Source organism: Phoxinus phoxinus (assembly GCF_949152265.1).
Source record: "Phoxinus phoxinus genome assembly, chromosome: 3".
Lineage (NCBI taxonomy): Eukaryota > Metazoa > Chordata > Actinopteri > Cypriniformes > Leuciscidae > Phoxinus > Phoxinus phoxinus.
The window spans coordinates 22,311,797-22,332,147 of NC_136878.1; the positions used below are offsets into that span (position 1 = coordinate 22,311,797).

A 20,351-nucleotide genomic window follows, 5' to 3' on the forward strand; every position below is an offset into this window, starting at 1 on the left:
AAGTGAGATTAAATGCATAATTTTTATTTATTTATTCAACATATTTAGTTATTGGAGGTTTGCACAGTATTCTGATTCTTTTTGTGTTGTGCAAGTGAGATAAGTAAATGCATGCTCACATTTAGTCTAGAACTACAATAACCATCATGTTTACACACAACGCCTTATTTATACTTATTGTTACTTATTTGAGAAAGTAACTCAGATATTTTGTTGAAATTTTTTAAAGTAATGTGTTACTTTACTATATACTTGAAAAAAAGTCAGATTTTGTAACTCAAGTTACTTGTAATGAGTTACCCCCAACACTGGTCGTCAGTGAGGGGCTTCCGCCTTTACTTCCGTTTTGTGTTTGTTTTATTATTAAAATGTTTGTGAGCGTTCACCGGTTCCCGCCTCCTTCTTCCCACAACAACTGACTTTGTTACAGTCCATTTAGCTTCTGGTGCCTCACTGTAACCAAGAATTTTTATTAAAAACAAAACAAAAAACATGAGGGACCAGTAGAAATTGATTTTTGTAGTAATCAACACCTGACACATGTGCTGTTTAACTTGTAGGGGCCTAATTTGGAATACTCTTTTAATATAATATTAGCAGGTCTCCATAACCTTCAAAACTATTTCAGATAAATAGAAGATTTCTTTCTAAACAGAATAAATGGTATGCACTTTGCCGTAATGCTCAGAGTATATGTGGAATTTCAGTTACTAAGCAACAGGTGCTAAACACACATGCGGACACACACTCGAGCGGATGGGATAGAGCAAAAGGAAGCAAGGGATTGGTAGAATGCTCATTCCTAATGATAAACAAAAAATGTGATGATGAGACATGATAAACAAAAAACAGCTCAGACTCAACTGATAAACAACACAACTGAGCAATTTCTCTTCAACTAAGCCAATCTCCGGCCAAAACCAAACCGAACAACAGCCCTCTCAACTTCCATCCCTTAGTCTCAGCTCCTCCCACAGATTCTAACCAATTCATTCTGAATAAGCCACTCATTCTCAATAACCTCAAACACTTCACTGCAGCATTCCACATCCAAATCAAACAGCGTTCATGACAATTCAGGGCTGCAAATGCAATATCCTTTCCCTGCACTGCATACGTGGCAAGCTCGTCGCTTATGTGAAGGCTTCTCTTAACTCTTGCTTATAGGGCATCGTTTATGCAAGAAAATAATTTTGTGTGACAACATTTGACATGACTGAGACCTTTGTTGCAATGTGATCAGTTTTGAGACAGTTGACAACAGGAATTAATAATGAATAGCCTTATTTCACTGAGGACCATTAACATCCCCTGAACCTTCTGGCAAAGAAAATAATTAAGGTCACAGGAAGTTACAGTGAATAAAAGGGTTATTAAGAAATGTCCTCGCCTTTGCAGTCAAATAAGTTCTAGGATAATAATAATATTACTTGTAGTACAATGGTCTTTTGATTAAACCGGTCCTCATGGCTGGATGTGAATGAGAAGCCACCTCAGGACCCCACAGTTGCATTACCCCTCAGTAAGATATAATTCTTGTCATGTTGTTTTCTCATCTTCTGAATGAAAATGTTAGAGTGACGCCTTGCCTTTATCAAAGGAACAACAGTCAAAGCAAAAAGATCCATGATTTCATGGATTTATAGGCTATACAAATTTAATTTATCCAACACATTCTGACTTTCTCATTTTATCTCTCGAGTCAGTCCCATTTCCCATATTTCAAATTCCCATCTCAATTGAAAAATGTACATCCTCTCTCTGATGACATTTGAAATGTTTGAAATTTTCCTAATTAATTAAATTCTGTAGCCTACTTTAATAAAACTCTCCGTTAAATTGTACACATAAAATAAATTTAATGTGATTTCATATTTCATGTAATTGACATTAATGTCCAGACAGGAACATTTACTGCAGCAAGGTTAAATATTGCCATCTCTAAAAAAATAAGCAACAATCTATTTTGCTCTTCAAGTGGCTTATTTTGTGGACTTAACAGTCCCATTGTGGATTTAGTGTGTGCTCAGTAATAAATGCCATGAGAAGCATTTCCACAGAATAAGGCCCAGACCCCCTATAAAGTGCGCACATGTGCAGTTTCTCATAGAGCAATGTGGAGCTCATTGATTTTATTGTAGCCCATTTTTCGCCTATTTTAAACCTATGATATTTATAGGCTGTACATCATCAGTGTTATATTTTAATACTTTTAAAGTTAGTTGTAATCCCCTGATCTTATTTGCAGTGAGCACTTATTTAGGCTATGGCCGTAATACTGGCGCCGTTCCTGTGACTGTATTAGCCTATTTAGTCCTGACAGTTAAAGCGCTCAAGGACTTTCCGAGCAAACTCTCCGTAAAATTACTGCTTACCCCGACAAAACACCGTGACACAGCAAGATTACCTGCGAATGTGCCCTGGAGAGGTCTGACACGAGAAAAAAGGGCTGTAATTACTTAAAAGAGGAAAGTGTAGGCTGTTATGATGCGCCCAGGCTACTGTAGCAACAGCCGGTTCGGCTCGGATTGATGATTGAAAACAGACAGCCCAAAATCTTATCGCTTGTTCTCAAGGTAGACGGAAAACTACTCGAGCAGCGGAGAGAAATTCCCACCCCCGGGCCCCGCGGACTGGTTCACTTTCTCATCCGCTCATGTATGGATAAGACGTGTCTGACTTGATGCTCTGGTGATCGGATGCCCCAAACGGTTGTTCGTGTGCATTTTCGGAAAACTTTTCTCGTTGACGTTTAAGTGCCGCCTATGCGTGTCCTCAGCGATTACACGAGCGTTCGTTTGATTATTTTTGCTTACACGCTCTCGCCCTGCGCAGCTCCTTCTTGTCAGTCTGACTGTAACTTTTTCCAAGTATTCCGTCGATGAACTTGTTGCGGTGAGTCACCTATAAACCCTCACGGTTTGTGTGTTGTATTCTGTTTCTAGACTATTGAGGTTCCGTTCGGGTTGATGGAGGCTTGCGAGTCCCCAGACGCAGTTTTTCACGGATCTTACCAAAGCGTTTTTCAAAACGTGCGCGTCAAGAGAGCGAGTAACACCGAGAGTTCGGACATTTCTAGCTACAAGAAGTGCGGCTTCCTGCAGGAGACCGCGTCGAGGGAAATGCGTTTAAGCAAGCTTTCCCCCCGCAGAGGAATAATATGCTGCCCCGAAAAAGAGTGCGAGAGTACGAGTTCGGTGATACAGGCAGCGGCAAGCCGTATTCATTTTCTCAAGAGTTCAACAGGAAGCAAAAGCGACTCATCTCTGTCATCTAGCGGCTCGGGCCGCGCAGACGCCACCGAAAGCAGCGGCAGTCGCGCAGGTTTCCTTCGGGGCGCTGAGAACGGACAGAAGGGCTACGGTGCAGCTGAAGTTCACAAGCGCGAGTTGGGCTCGGGCCGTGACGCAAGTGTGGCGAGTAGTAGTCGCGCATGCAGCACCATTTCGGAGACAGCGCGAGAGCTGTGCAAAGCCGTGTCTGTGTCTTTGGGCTTAGCTATGGAGTCCAGTGAACTAGGCGAGGTGGGACCGCACCATGCACCGCCACCACCGCCCCTGACCACTGAAAGTAGTAGTGATGAAATGTATTTACCTTTGCTCGACTGCTCAGTGAGCGAACATGAGGCTGGAGCGAAAGGCAGAGAGTACGCTCTCGCGACGGGACAGAGAGACATAGGCTTAGAGCTGCGAGGCAGGGACAAAGTGCTCGGGATGTTTAAAAGTGGCGACCTGGTGCAGCTAGCAGGTGAGGTGACAACCTTGCAGTACAGCAACGCGTCTCGATCACACTTAACACCGGGTCTGCATGAGGTGCATGAGTTCGCCAGCATGTCCAGGGACATTGCCCAACTGAGTTCAGAAGGTACGGCAGCGACGACAGCATCGGATATGGACGCGACGCACGCAGCTTCGTGCCAGTTCGAACAACTGTTGCCCGCGAGCATGGCCCATTTCGTCCACCCGGAGTTCGAAAACGGACCGAGCCAAAGCTTCGCGAAGCCCTCGGCGATGTCCGGGGAGTTTGCGGGGCACGGGGAGAATTACGTGAATCACTATAACGTCAAAATTAAGGCAGAGATGATGCCCCGTGAACTGAATGACACCTGGGCATACCCGCATAGGTACGCTGATGACTCTAACGGCCAGTACGGGCCTCCAAAACAGAGGACCACTTACGCTACTGGCCATGAAACGCCGTTTATTTGTAACCCATACGAGTACGGCCAAAGCGGGTCTCTGGTTCCGCGGGAGCGACCTCCGCCCGAACAGTGGCACCCGGTCGGGATGTTGGCCCGTCCCCCGTACCCTAACGTGCCCTGCGTAAAAAACGAGGTGGGCGATTGGCTGGATGTAACATCGTTAACAGATGGCAGGTAAGAAGGGGCACTGAATTCCCTTTTTCTTTTGCTACAACCAATAAACTTTGTTGATAAAGTTAATAAATAGCACATTGTCAATGAATGGCGTTTGAACAATAGGCTAAATTAAAATAACACGTGCGTCGTTGTAGCCTACGTTACCCCACAATGCGACCGTATGCTATAGAAGAGTTAGTCCGACTTGTAGAAATTATTTATGTATTTGAAGTTGATAAATGAACACAACCGAAACTATCAAGAAATGCACGTGATATGGGCATTTTGAAAAAAATATTTGGAGGGCCTATAGGCCTAATTAAGTTGTTTAGGGATGTTCAACCTAGACCAAGGGACCCCCCATCCAGATTCTCAGCCACCCAGGGACCACAGTATGAAAAGCTAGATTTTTTTTGATAACATTTAATAACTTTAATTAAATATTAATACAATATTATATTATATTAGGCTGATAATAATATTAGTTTAAATATGTTAATTCAAATAGTAAGATATGTAGTGCAATACTTTAGAGATTTTTTTATATATTTTTTTTATTTCTTCACCCCGTGTAGTACGTTCACACGGACGGACCCCTGGTTTCTTGTGACGTTTCAGTTCTGTATGTTCTCTTTAAGATTGCTATTAATGGATCAGGATCAGTTAGCCTCAGGACCATTAGCATGAAATTACATTTATAATTCCGGGAGGAAGTGTTAATTTGCTTAAAGTTCCTCTCTTTATGTCTGCAGCCAATAAACCAGTACACAGAGACAGCTGTACACATTAATACAGTATCCGAGTCTTTAACACAGAGGCCAGCCTCCTCCCTCAGGGTTGCTGGGTTCCAGGGATACTGCCATCAAGGCAACCCCACACGGTTGTGTCCAAATGCCTCAGAACTCCTATCGTTGAACTTCGTTGTATTCTAATTCTATTTCTCAGTCATTCACACATTTAATCACTCACAGACTATACATGGAAACAGCATATTTTGATTCACACACAGACACACTGGTCCAACTGTCGGGTCATGCTTTTAAATTGACAGGCTTTACCTACATTGCATTGCTTAAGCTCCTCTGACAGGTTAGGCATTTTTTACTTTTTACCGTACTTAATAAGTTGTTGTTTTTATATCTCAAATTGTCAACATTTGTGGTTTTACAACATGCTCTATAAGTATAAATTAATCTAATTTGACTTGACTGAAGGCTGACAGTTGAGAGTTTAGCTGTTCTTAAAAACTCTGGTTTCAGTCAGACCTGTGCCGACTGGAACAAAAGCAGGACGATGATAAGAAAATATGCGGGAGACTGAAATGAAACTATTTTAAACTCTGAGTACTGAGAAAATTAGAAACAGTATCTATCTCTGTATTTGTCTAAAGAATCTGAGCGAGAGTTTGGTGGTTCAATCCGAGGCATTTTTGTCCGAGGCTGTTTTAGTGTTTACAGTCTGTTTTTTTTTTTTTTTTTTTTCTGAAAGGAATTTGAGCTTAGTTGTGTGTTTAACCTTTGAATCTTTGGGGTTTGAATTGGAGGGAACGCCACTTGATCTTTTTGGAAAAAATATATAGTTTCAGACACCAGCCAGTACATGAAACTGGCACACACAGACCCAAATAATGAGTGAAAGTGTGAGAGACTTTACACTCGTCTTGACCTGATATCACACATAATAAATCTTCTGAACATGAGTCTTAGAACATGAAGCCACATTCAGGCGGAAAAAGTGGTCTGTTAATAACACAATAAAGTTTGAGGGGTAAATTGTATTTATTTGAGTAGGAATTGTTCGCACTCATGTGTACAGTATTAATAGTTTGTGATGGTAGTGGTAGTCTGCTTGACCCACCACTGTATTTTAAGTTGATTTTTCCTTACTAAACATTGATCGTTTTAATAAGCAGTGAGTTTGATGAATGGATGGTGCATAAAAAGACAGCTATCTTCAGTGGTCATCCAACCTTTAAGCGTTTGAGTTAGATGTACATATTTGATTTGTGTGTCTGTCTGAAGAAACATAGAAAAAAAGGGAGAGACTGTGAAAAGAGTTTTTGTGTACGCATGTCTCTGTTATGTCATAATCTGAAGTACATCGTGGTCAAATTTAGTTAAACATCATTCCAAATAAGGCAAAGGTTCTTTACAAACCATTCTAGTGGAACATCACATGGGGCTTGTACTAAGAACCCTAAAAGACTTCACTGTAACCCCATTGCATTCGAGTTTTGAGAACTGTAGAGTTGTGTCAGTGTTCTTATTTCAGCATGGTCACATTGTTTATTAGTACGTAACACTTAGTACAAAACGTGTTTGGATAGATGCTGAAATGTTCAATTTGGACGTATTGACAACATTTAAAATGTAAAAATTATTACGTATTTACATGATAATGAAAAATAAAATTTATACAAATCTTTATATTTATGTAGTTGCACTTTTACCGTTTTATAGAAACCTTTTATTTATATATTTTATATTATTTAAATTTGAGTAACAATATAGAATAAAGAAAAATATATTTTGTGCTACCTGTAACCATTTCTTTAAAATATGTAGCTATAAAGAAAAATGAGACAGAAAAATGCAATCACAATAATTTATTTAGCGGTACCAAAAATAGTCCAAATGACAGCGGTATATATTTTTGTATGAGGTATAGAGCACAATTTAAGTTATTAATTGCTGAAAATCATATTCCGATCCACTCTGTGAAGGGACACATTTCTTATTCAAACGCACATCTACCGAAACACGGCGTGTCGCAATCTGTGACTAAAGCCATTCGTGTTTCGTGTCAGACTGTACGAACATGATCTGAGTTGTCATTGATGTCAGACTTAAAATGGACGCACACAAGAAAACTCATCCGGAGTTTTACATAATTAATCAATGACACGTTCTGTGTCCGTAAACTGAATTACAAATCTCTAATGCTAATTTTGGTCATGACTTGTCTCGAAAAACAAAGACAATTTAATGGTCGTTGTAGGAGTAGTCACACTGCAGGAGGTAAAATTAGATCGCAACGGTCATTAAATAATCGGCTGTAGGTGAACGTGTCGAACTAACGACTAAAGAATACAAAATTTAGCCTATATTAGAGAAATCTTTTAAGATTTACAAAATTTGTCTCAGACGGCAAAATCGTGGCCAAAATCGTACAGTGAGAACACAAGCCGCATTTAGTTTGACATATTCACCGACAGCCGATTAATGACTGTTGCGATAAAATTTGACTGTGTCAGAAGATTTGACTCGCAGTCCTGCAGTGTGACATCTCCTACGACGACAGTCAAATTGTCTTTATTTTTCAAGACACCATGACCAAAATTAAAGTTTTGGTAACATAATTAAAGATTTCTTTGTAGCCACCATTTCAATCCCGCGTGTAATGCAGCTCACTACCGAACGTGTCATTGATTGATGATGTAAAACTTTGTACGAGTTTTATTGTGTGCAGTCTGACATTAATGACAACAGCGATGATCATGTTCGTACAGTCTGACAAGGAACAATCGTAAAGGACTATTATAAATCACACAGTGTGCACCCGGGAGGAAACAAACGTTAATATCATATCGTAAAACTTATTGAGGTGACAATTTCTGAATTCATAACGAGTCCAGGACTTGACGTTTGCGGTCACTGCTGAGAATGGAGATGAAGATCGCTGAATAAAGGCTGGTATTTGGGTCTGTTCCTCAGAATCTGAAGATTTGGATTACAGCGCACGAATAAAATTGATTACTGTAACTTGTGATTCTATATTGCGTTTTTAATGTATTTTATGGTTCTATTGTCGATCACAGCATATACAGGCTGAGAAAATGCCTTTTGTATCCCACGGCAAACTAAATAAATATTACATAAGTAATAGTTAAAATATTACAGAAATGTTATTTATTAGGTTTGAAAGTGTAGTCTTGTTTAACATATATGTAATCCTTCGAAATTAGTTGGCAACAGAAGTAACAGAACGAAATCTTATTTCATATTACCGGTAAGTAAATTAGTAATCTGTTTAATAAATGCGATTGAAAACATAATGTCATTGACATGACAATTGAATAAAATAGAATCAAATAATTCGTGCCATGATTTCACTATTCTTGAATATGAATTTGTACACATTTGTACGTTGTAAGTTGTTCATGTGTAAATAACTTTAGATCCTGGCATGCTGCCAACATGTCAATATTGCATGTTTCAGGGTGTATGCAAATTAAGTAAATATATGTAGTAGAACCATGCACAAATACATAATAATTCTTATGAGATCACGTTGCTTATTTGCACTGAAAATTACTATTTTAAGTGTAGTTCTAACAGTCATATTTAAAGTGTGTCTTATGTGCGGAACTACAGTGCTATAGGCATACAAGACACGGGCAGTGCTCAGAACAAATAATTGTTTAATGGGATAGTTCACCCAACAATGAAAATTCTGTCATGTCCTTTTAAACCTCTATGACTTTCTTTCTTCTGTGGAACACAAAGTGTATATTAAAACATGTTTTTGATTTGTCGATACAATGAAAATCAGTGGGGTCCAGTGTTTTCTAGACTTCAACATTATTTTCTCATCCACAGAAGAAAGGAAGTTATACAGGTTTGGAACAATATGAGGGTGAGTAAATGATGACAGAAAAATAAAAAAAATAAAAAAAACATGCTTGTCACCGTTATTTATTCACCCTCATGGCGTTTCAAAACCCTATGTTTATTTGTTTGGAAACCAAAAGGAGAATTTGTAAAACAATCTTTATAAAGCTCTTTCCTATGCAATGATAGTTCACACTGACATGACAGTGTCAAACAATAATAAAAAAAAAAGCTTTGTGTGAGAAATAGCTGGTGTGTGGTGGGTGTTATGGAGCAATATGGCTGCCGTTGCATTATCCAGGTGGATTCTGCACATTGGTTGTGGTTGAGGAGATTCCCCCCCTATTATGTAAAGCGCTATATAAATGTAACGAATTAGTTATTATTATTATTATAAAAAGTAAATCTGATCTTCCTCTCCACTGAAGACTGAAATCTCATTTACATTTTCATTCTGATAAAACAATGGTACATTTGACACAATTGATGACTATGTAATGACAAAATGATGATTAAATAATGACAAAATTTTAATAATTTTGTTTTGGGTGCCTCCTGTATGCCATGCTTCAGTGGGAGTCAGTAAAGTACGGAGCATAATGTGGACTATTTGCTGCAGAAAAATCATCTGCATGTTCACTAGAGATTAGGCTTTCAATCCTCTGTTTTTGTTCGATCTGGAAATCCAGTTTCTGATGATTTGGCCCTAAAACTGCAAGTTATTGAAACAGTGATGTACAGTAAATGACTGACTACAATGATATTATAATATAGACAAACACGGTGCACTCGGCAATTGGATATGTATAGAGAAGCAGTGAGTTGTGTTCTGTTGTAATGTGTAGGTTTATAAACTTGTCTCTGGAATATTGCCATTTTGTATATATTATAAAACAATTCTGAGCAAAGTAGTAGCCTACCAGCCGTCACTGCCATCAACAGCACAGGCTCTCTGGAAACACACGACACAGCAACCTTGTCACATGAAACCATATGCTTATGTTATGACCTTCTTTGAAGTTTTTAATATCAAGCGCTACTCCCATCCTTTGATCAAAATGTGTTATACTCTTTTCTCTGCTTAAACTTGCCCTTTCCATTTTTAAAAGCACTTTTCTTTTTTTCTATACTGTAAAATGACGTCAATGATGAAGGTTCTCATTGCCATACTGTATCACACAGTCAGGGATGATGCTCGTTTTTAATAGCAATTCCTCTCAATATTGTTGATTTGCTGTCACAGCTCTTACATTGAGATCCTTTGGAAGGCTATGCAAAGGTGAAAAGTAGCATACAAAGTTTGCGTACGTACTGGCCCTGTTTATTTACGCTAACATGTTCTGGGTCTTGTTGTAATCAACATGTTATCAGATATAACATAAAACTTTTTCGTAATCTTTCATAAAAACATAACTTGTACTTCCTATGAAAAATCATGTAGAAACAATTTTTATCCAGTCAATTTTTTTCTAATTTATTATCCTGGAAATCACAATATGGGAATAAAATGGGCTGTTAATGCCATTTCCTGTTGACTTTAAGCAATTGTATTGTAACATGAACACCACAATATGAAGTTGTGATATAAGCTTTTATAAGAGCTATTGGTATGTGTTGAACATTTGTATTCATTACCATACAAAATGTTTTGTAGGTTTGACGTTTCGAATTAAAACACAAATTAAGATGTAGTCTATATAAGAAACCAAATTGTTATTAAAGATGTTTCCTGTTGTTGAACTGTCATTTTATCTTCGATCACAATTTAACGAACATACAGATAGATTGAAAAAGAGAAACAATGATGTCCATTGATGTCAGCAGTCCCTGGCAATTAGAACGGCATTGTATTGTTGAGGTACTTTGACAAATGTGGGCGACATATGCTCCTAAAGCCCTGTTTAAACCTGGAAAGTCCCCTGTAATTATCTCTTAAAACTAATTTGATAACCAAAATTACATAATTAAAAAAAAATTTCCCTGTGAAAAAAAAAAATGTCTCCATGCCTTAAAAGTGCTTAAATGTAACTCTACACCCTTGCTTCATTTAGCACACGGATCCATAAATATGCAAATTAGCCCCGCCTCACAGTCTCATTACAGGCAAATAATGGATTAAATGGTGAAACTCTTGGCAGCAACCCCTAGTCAAGTAGGTGATGATCCATATGAAAGGCTGCAATTTGCTTTTGTCTTGGTTGTTCAGATGATTCTGACATAAAAAAAGGGTATATACACCTTTAGCTTAGTGCAAATATTAGCATTTGTGCATCTGACATCAGATGCCTTGTTCTAAACTTAACCACTGTCTTTCTGTTGCTGCTTTGTGTTAGAGGTTGTAGTGATAGCTTGATCAGATTCAGAATCGTCTCTGTTATATTAGACAACTTACCAATATGATTGAGACCATCTTCCCTTGATTATTAGCCATTGAATGCAATTATTGTTTTGCAAGGATTGTCTATGTATGCTCTGCAGGCAAATGTGTTAACATGAACAAAGTCCATTACAGCTTCCAAGTAGGTTTGTCATGGTACCAAAATTCTAGTACCGTAGTCGGTACCAATACCAGTAAAATTTTACTGTTCTCTGTACCAATTTATGTACCTGTAGCGAGGTTCGTTGTTATGGGAAGAAGGAGGCAGGAACCGGCGCACATTTAAATATTTTAATCATAAAATACAAATACAAAATGAAAGTATAAGCCAGCAGCCCCTCGCGGACGACTGCTGGCCACACAAAACAGAAACAAAACACAACATAAAATCAGGCCTGTTCCTCTCTCGGTCTCCACTGTCGTCGCTCCTCCTTTTATGCTTCCGCTCCTCCGTGAGAGATACGAGACCGGTGCGTCGCGCAGGTGTCGCTCATCATCAGTAATCACGCCACATTGTATGCGTCAAAATTGTCGATTTTTCTTTTATGCCAAAAATCATTCGGATATTAAGTAAAGATCATGTTCCATGAAGATATTTAGCAAATTTCCTACCATAATATATATATATACATTATTTTTGTGAGTGGATGCAGTAAAATCGCCAACATAAATGGACAACTTTAATGGTGATTTTCTCAATGTTTGAGATGTTTGCTCCCTCAGATTCCAGATTTTCAAATAGTTGTATCTCTGCCAAATATTGTCCTATCCTAACAAACCATACATCAATGGAAAGATTATTTATTTAGCTTATAAATCTCAATTTCAAAAAAATTACCCTTGTGACTGGTTTTGTGGTTTTGTGTCACATATTAAATGAGGTTATTATGATGATAATAATTATAAGTAAATAACAAATTTAAACAGCATTTTGCCATCAAATATAAGTAAACATTGTTTAAAGAAAGATAAAGTGAAAAAATCGTAATAAAATGAATGACAAAGAAACGCATACACATTACGTAGAACAAGTGGCAGTCTATTAGTTTGCATTTGCACTCTAATACTTAAGGCACATCTATTTTGATACACACAGATTGTTTTGTCCTTCTGTTGCTAAGATTATATCACTGTCAATAATTGCACTTTCGGATTCAGGCACGCCTTTAAGTACAGTTGTAAATCCAGAAACTTTGCAGTGTACTGAACAGCATGAAAACAAAACTTTTACCCAAATAGTATATAGAGTTATAAACAGAAAGCGAGCAAAGAGCACTCCCTCCTGTATTGTATTAAATGATAAGCTATTTCTTCACAATAGCTGGTTATTCAGTGTAGTGAAGCCTCTCCTCCATTGATATCCGTTCTGAAAAACTGCCTCTTGTCTCCTTCCCAGTGTACCGCCAAAGCCGCAGCATTAGCTTTTACGCTTTTTTGGCTAAAGGTTGCAGGCTTGCCTTCCAGTGACTTATTTTTTTTAACCCTAAATATACTTTCATTGGGAACAATATTTAGAGTTTATCTGATTTATATAAAACATTTTAAGAGAAGGCAGAGTAGGTCATGTTGGGACAGGTAGGACTAATTTACAGCATTACCATCCTCCATCAAATGTGTTGTAGTATTTAATAATAGGCGTTGTGTAATATTGAGTGATATTGTTCATTGTATTGTACATAGTGTACATTATAAGAAAATAAACAATATCGATGTTTTCTTTCTTTGGCATTCAGATTTTACCAGTTATAATAAGACTTGAATGACTATGACTGCCATATGCTTAATTGTATTTAAAATACATTTATTTATACTAAAATACATTGAATTGTCTGTACGAAAATACACTGTAATTGTAGGTATTTATTTCATGCTTCCATCAAGCACAAACTTAGTACACTATAAATTAATTTGTAAAGTAGTACCTTTCACAAATGCAATTGGGGGAGGATGAAATATATTCATCTTTAAGAAAGTACACTGGCTGGGTTCTTAATTTCATCTACAACATGTTTGAAACTTCTTGTGATTATCATAATGACGTTCTCTGAGCAAATATGATCTATACACACATGCACGCACGCACATCATGTATATAATATATACTAACTGGATGAAACTTTTGAAAGAGGATGCCCACTTCAGAACCCCAATGACATGCCCATGCTCACTCAGCACAACATCTAGTCTCGGTAAGGGATGAATGAGGCAACTCATCTTATGACCCTAGATGTATGAAGGCTATGTTTGTCTGTGGGGATTGTTTGTATGTTGTCATATCATTAAAGTAAACAAGGCCGCTGTTTGAGTTCTAACCTAAGACTATGACACAAGAGCAATATCACATTCTGTGTATTGATATTTGTTTGTTCCTTCGCCCAATTCTAACATAGGCCTAAATATAGGCTACAGTATGTTCGTATTGTTCAGTGAAGGGGACGGTTTTTGTATATGTTTGATAAGTCAATCTCTCCTCACCTTACATTCACGGGCTGTGATCGGTTTTGCTGTACTTTTGCTAAACAACCAAACTTGCAACACTTTTGGGAATCTGTGTTGCAGATTTTGCACATTTCTCAGAGGGAAAACTTTAGCGTCTATAAGCTCATTGCAGCTAAAGACACAAGTCTCACCATATATTTCAAATCTGATGCTGTCATTTTTTAAGATGAGACTTTGTTTTTGTGCAAACTAAAAAAAATGTGAGGAATGAACTGAAGCATCTAGTTTTTTTTTTGCTAACAGGTGCTGTAAGGGCAGAATTTCCAAACACAACTTTTGCCTACAGCACAAATTTAACAATGAGCAATTTGCAAATAAAATTATTTAATTTGTTAAATATTTAAGTACTACTTCAGTCATTTATTTTTGTTGAATCCTCTGTTGACCTGTAATGATTAAATATACAATATAATGAACTGTATTTGAGTTCTACTTGAGTATAAAAGAGTATAGATAAAGGTTTACAGGAAATTTGTTTTGAGCTGCAAAAAATATATAATTCATAATCATGCAGTAAGTTTTATAAGTATGACCTTTATCCTTTCAATAATTGAACCACACTTTGAATATCAGGCATTGTTTAATTCAATTCAAATTTATTTCTATAGCGCGTTTCACAATTTTGCATGGTTGCAAAGCATTTTTACATACAGTATACAGAAAGTAGTTACAAAAGTAAAGACATCAAATTATGACAAATAAAGAAAACATAGCTACTTGATCAGAAGTTTTATTTATTCCTAATACACTCCAATGCACCTACTGTACTAATACACTTTTCTCATTAATGGTCTTGGATAGTACTTCATTACCCACAATCCTGAACAATCCCACAGTGATGCATCTGATTGGTGGAAGTCGTGTAACTGTCTGGTTAAACCCCGCGAATATCCGTGAAGGTCCGTGAAGACTGAAGATCATTAATAAAAATAAATAATAATAAAAATACAAAAAACTGTGTTGCGTTTTTGCACGGTAGACTTATCAGTGCAATCATGATCTCCTTAGCTGCCATGATGGCTTTTTTCAAGGAGGAAAACAAAAGTGTTCAAAGGGGTGAAAACCACTTCAAATCGGGTCATGTAACGTTAGTTGAGTGCAGCGTGTCCGAAGGTCAGCTTGTGGGTTTTGTAAAGCCTTGAACACACCAAGCCGACGGTCGGCCGTCGGGCAGTTTTTGTGCGTCGGCCGACTTGGTGTGTTCCAGGCTTAAGGCCCAGCATGAGAGACAAGACCTACAAAGTTGTGGTGAGTTTTGCAGGGAGGTTGGTAACGTTAGTTAGCATTATCGTCCACTTTAGCTAGGCTACTGTAGCCTTCAATATGGTATGAGTCATATCAAGCATTTTATGATGCCACTGTGAAAACAATATTTAGCCTAGGCATACCTCTTCATGCATTTACTGAACATTTGTGTAATAATTCATGGCAAGTTAATAATCTGAATATGACGGTGGTCCAAGAGCAGACCATGCACCGGTCCATGCATCAGACCGGTGGCGTTGTGCACTTTCTGGTTTGCAGACCATCACTTTTTAATTTTCACTTGTTGTGAACATTAAGAAAATACATTAAATGTTAATAAAATTAAGGATGAACTATAACTTCATGAATAAAATGAGAATGGACCTCAACCTGTCCTGTCAGCAGAGTGTCCTGTGTCATAAAGGGATTTGAAATAAACACACTACACACTGAACACACATGCTAAACCATCTCATTCACTATATAAAATTCACTGAAGCAAAAAGTTCGCGTGGCCGTCGTCAGATTTTGAAGTCGCTCAAAATGCTCTTTCGCGGTTGTGGCTTCATTCGACTTTAGTGAGGAGCGGTGGTTTATAGGATGAGTAATTCCTTCGCTCGGAAATGAAAATATGTACACAGTCTTGTACCTTTGACTTTTTTTGGATTTTCTCTTTTTCTCTCGTTTTTTTCACTCGAAATTATATGTTGTATGCTTATGAGTTCAGCCGTAGCTGGTTATCCTCAGACATGCTCTAAAACTCTTTAGATACGGATTTTTCCAAAACGTCAATGGGAGAAATGAATGGGAAATTTACTTCCGGCACCTAAGCTCTCTCGGGCTGTGGGCGGGACTGTGATGCTCTATTGTGCCGGTCAATGACATCCTGCTGCGTTAATGACAGATCGTGTCAGGTGGAAGTGAAGCCAAACATTCTGCCGATGATATTTAATGTTGTGTCTGCTGGCTTTATTACTTTACCATCTTCAAGTTCTACTCACTTTCGTGTTCTACAGGCCATTTTGTGTGTATTTTCACGCACCGCTTCTGCGCCTATATTAAGACTTTACACATAATTATTTTGTGTTGTCATTGATAGAAAAATCGAATTGCTTGTAGCAGTACTTATAAGAAAGAACACAAAATAACCCCGGTTTTGGTAAACCTTAGTGCTCTTGTGTGGCAGCGACCCGGGTTCAAATCCAGTCCATATAGTGTTTCCTACGTTCAATGTATCTGTTCCCATTGTCTCACTGATGTTCTCCATATAAGCGAGTTACGGGTATACTGTCTGTAAAATGCAAATTCTAAAGATGTGACATTATTTATAAAGATTACTTTATTGTATATTTGAAGCACTACACGTTTACTTGGAAGGCCATTACAATGTGTTTAACTTAAATACTTAAATACAAGAGTAGATCTTATATATATATATATATATATATATATATATATATATATATATATATATATATATATATTGGAATAGTTCCACTTTAGCACAAACAAACAAGTATATTTAATGCAACTTTTGTTGAACTTCAGCACTGCTTTTGGACTTTATACCATTTTATAGTGTGCCACAAATACATTTAGTTGTACTAAAGTACGAGTAAATTGTGCTTAAGTATGCAATTTTTTTTTCACTAGGGCTATGATGCTGATATAATGCATTTTAATGAATAAAGAGAAAATTTATTTAATTATAAATATTGTATTATATTGTTGTTTAATGGAAATTGTATCGTAATGATTTTTATGACATCATGACAGCTGTGCATGCCTAATAATGATATATAACACTTTTTAATGAATGAAGGTAAACGAAATATAAAGATTTAATAAATAAATGTGTTCTTTCTATGGCTTCCAGATTTGAAACAATTAAAATACAAATAAAGTTAAATAGGCTTTCGCTTTCGTATCGCATTTCAAATTAAGCTATATAGCAATTCTTAGTACTTTTGTAGAACAGCAGCAGCATGTATAACAAAGTCAGATTGCATTGTTAGGAAATATTTCAACAGCAACGATACCTTCATCTTTTCATCTATTAGCCAGCCTTTACATAATGTGTTGTGTAATGTGTAGCGTCAAGCGGTTGTATGTAATTGCCGTGAGGACATGCCGTCTAAGCTACGGATCTGAGAAAAGGCTAAAGTGAAATAAGCATTTGCACTTTCAACTCTAATGATGCATTAATTTTTTTCCAAGGGCAGTGTTTTGATTGTACTATTTCAGGCAGTCACGGTGTCATCCATTATCGCTCCCAATGTTATTTTTTAAGGGTTATATCAATGAAATGATCAAATGGCTTAAATTATGATATTTGTTCTGGGGGTTGCTGGGTTTTCTTATCTCTATCAGCTTGCAACGGGATATCTATTGTTAATGAGAACACACAGTGCGCGTTTCTAGTGTTAAGGCATTCAGTGTTGTAGCCCAGGCAGGCACACAGTCTTAAGCCACTAGATTTAAGCCATTCAGCAAAGCAGGCGCAGGCATATAGATATTAAAACATGCAGTCTCATGGCTCTTCAGAGCAGCAGCAGTACATATGTCTTGGCAGTAGATCTGCTGTTTTGGAGGGTGTTCTGTCCTATCCCGTCCTGTCTATGTTGCAGATATATGCATGTCTCCCAATGGATTAACACATAATAACATTAATAAATACATTTTTATAAAGTAATAAATAAAAGTTATTTGTTATCATATGTCTAGTCTTTCCTGGTGTACATTGCAAATGTTTAAGAACACAGCTCTTTTACAAACATGAACAATTTAATATCAATAAAGCTGAACTTTAGCCTACCATAAAATCAGTCCAAATATGACAAATTCCTCACGTATGGACTTGGAACGTTATGCAGAAGTTATGTGGACTGTTTTTATTGTGCCTTTAGCCCTAGTGGTTATAGGATTTGCCCACCTTTGGAAAGATTCGCCAAAGGTGAGCAGTACAGTTTGTATCCCTGGATATTACTGTTGTTTAACATTAGGGTGGCCATTGATATAACACCAAAAATGAGAACACTTTGCAGGATAAATTAAAGCCAGAATAAAAACGGGAAAATTATCCCAAACATATAATCACTGACAGAAACTTTCCCAATACTTTTCTAAAGGGATGAGATTTAAAATCGATTTCCAGGAGCATTTTTTACTTTTGTAAGTGCAACTTTTCTAACCTTTTTTAAATTTAAATGTATGTGTCCCCACTATTGATTTTTATTTTTTACTTTTATCAAACAAATTAAATCAGACAAAATCCATCTTTGCACTGCAGAGACACAGAAGCTGCATCTGAAGTGCTATTTAGATGAATTAACACAGACGGTTTACAAATGCATTATGTAAGAAGATTATTGTTTTAAATAAAATAAAAATATAGTGAAGATAGAAATATAAAATTTTGGGAAAAAATGATACCTAAATATGAAACTAAAACCGCCAGTAGGTGGCAACAAGTCACTGTCTTAATGAATGAGTCATTGATTGATTCATTCATTCATTATTTTAACTGATTTGTTCAAAAAGGCTTGAACAAAGCAAGTGACTAACTTTATGAATGGGTCATTGACTCATTGACTCAGGTGATTTATTAAAAAAACATGTTGATCGGAGACTGTTTGGAATTATTGGTGCAAAAACACTCAATAATGACAATATTGTGTATAAAATGTATGCCATGTCACTTAATTTTAGCTTAAATTTAGCCTGTATTTTAACTATCTTAAAAGAGGACAAATGAGCGTCCGGCTCAAGGCTGTGACGGTAGATGGACATGGTATTTTAAAACTGGAATGTCCAACCACGATTTCAACCGAGGGGGGAACGCCCCTGCTCGAATTTGTTGATAAATATCAAGTGCTGAACTTTATTATATATATATAAAAAAAAAACTGTATTGAACCATGAAAACATGCTAAATGAAATAAATATATAAATGTGAATAAATATCTAAGTCAATAAAAGACATTAATTCAAACTGAAACAAAAAGTAATACTCTAAATAACAAATAAAACCAGTTACATTCAAAATGTAACTATTTAACTGTTCTTTTCAAGCCAACTTAATTAATAAAAAAGTAACAAAATTTGTATTAAAGTGAAGATGAAAAAATAATAATAACCGAAATCGAATGCTTTTCTGATTAGTTTATGTTTCTGTCGGCTGTATGAACATATGTTTGCTTACGTCTCTAGCTTTAAATATGCAACTTCTCTGCATATGTAATGCATAAAAGTGACCAGCTGGATATGAACTAATGCAAATAGAGGTAACAATTGTGACATTAAACATTCGGGTCGGACTTACGTTTATGTTTGTCAGTGTTTTAACCGCTTGAGGTAACGTTACTAATGTTAGCGTCCTCTCAGCCTCGAAGGCAAACAAACATACTGTTGTGCTGTTCTTTCTCTACTAATGCAGTATTTAGTCAACAAATTAATCACTTTATAATGATATGACAAAATGTAGGCTACTGTATACATACATTTGAGCTGTCTGTCGGTCCTTTAAACGCGCATCTGATGTCAGCGCTCTCCACGCAGCATGTGCTCTCAGTGCAGCACGCAGAATCACGTGTCGAAATCATAGACGAAATAAACAACACGAGGCACGAGTTTTTATTACACCTCTAGAGGCCGCTCTTGTACTGCATCATGCCAGCAGACCCTTCTCAGCTCTTACACTGTGTAATGAATGACAGCGTGCGCTTCTCAGCCGCTCCAGCAATGGACGCAACCAGGAAAAACTATCGGTATATATTTTTGCCGATAACGATAGTTCCACCAATCAAATATCGGTGCTGATTAATCGGCAAAACCGATGAATCGGTCGACCTTTTAACACGAAGGTTTAATGATGATCAAAATACAAGACAGCAGAACAGGCAGCAACACGCTATTTACAACGGAGATCGGACAAAGACTAACTGAACATACGGAACTCAAATGCAAACACAGATTACAATGATTGACTAAACACAGGTGATACAGCTGAACTGATAATGACAGTGAAGATGACACGTGACATGTGATGACAGGGAGACAAGTCCACATGACAACAAACTAAACCAAACACCACTGTGACATCATGTCGTACATACATTTAGAAATTTTAATGCACGACCTGTTGCTTTATTAAAATGCCAAGAGCTACAAATCAATTTATGGAAACTTTTTGGTGGTAGCTTTTAGTTACTTATTTGTTGTTGTTGTTGTTGTCGTTGTCATTATTGTTTTGTCTTTGTTTTTA

General features: G+C 37.1%; 1 protein-coding gene across 1 annotated transcript in view; it reads left to right on the top strand.

Moving 5' to 3' along the window:
- Window positions 1–2,283: 2,283 nt before the first annotated feature.
- Window positions 2,284–20,351, top strand: part of ar (androgen receptor) — a 94,798-nt gene continuing 76,730 nt past the window's right edge. The window contains exon 1 of the mRNA XM_079608479.1: window positions 2,284–4,375. Coding sequence (XP_079464605.1) covers window positions 2,970–4,375 — 1,406 coding nt within the window. The 5' untranslated portion in view covers window positions 2,284–2,969. The remainder of the gene's footprint in view (window positions 4,376–20,351) is intronic.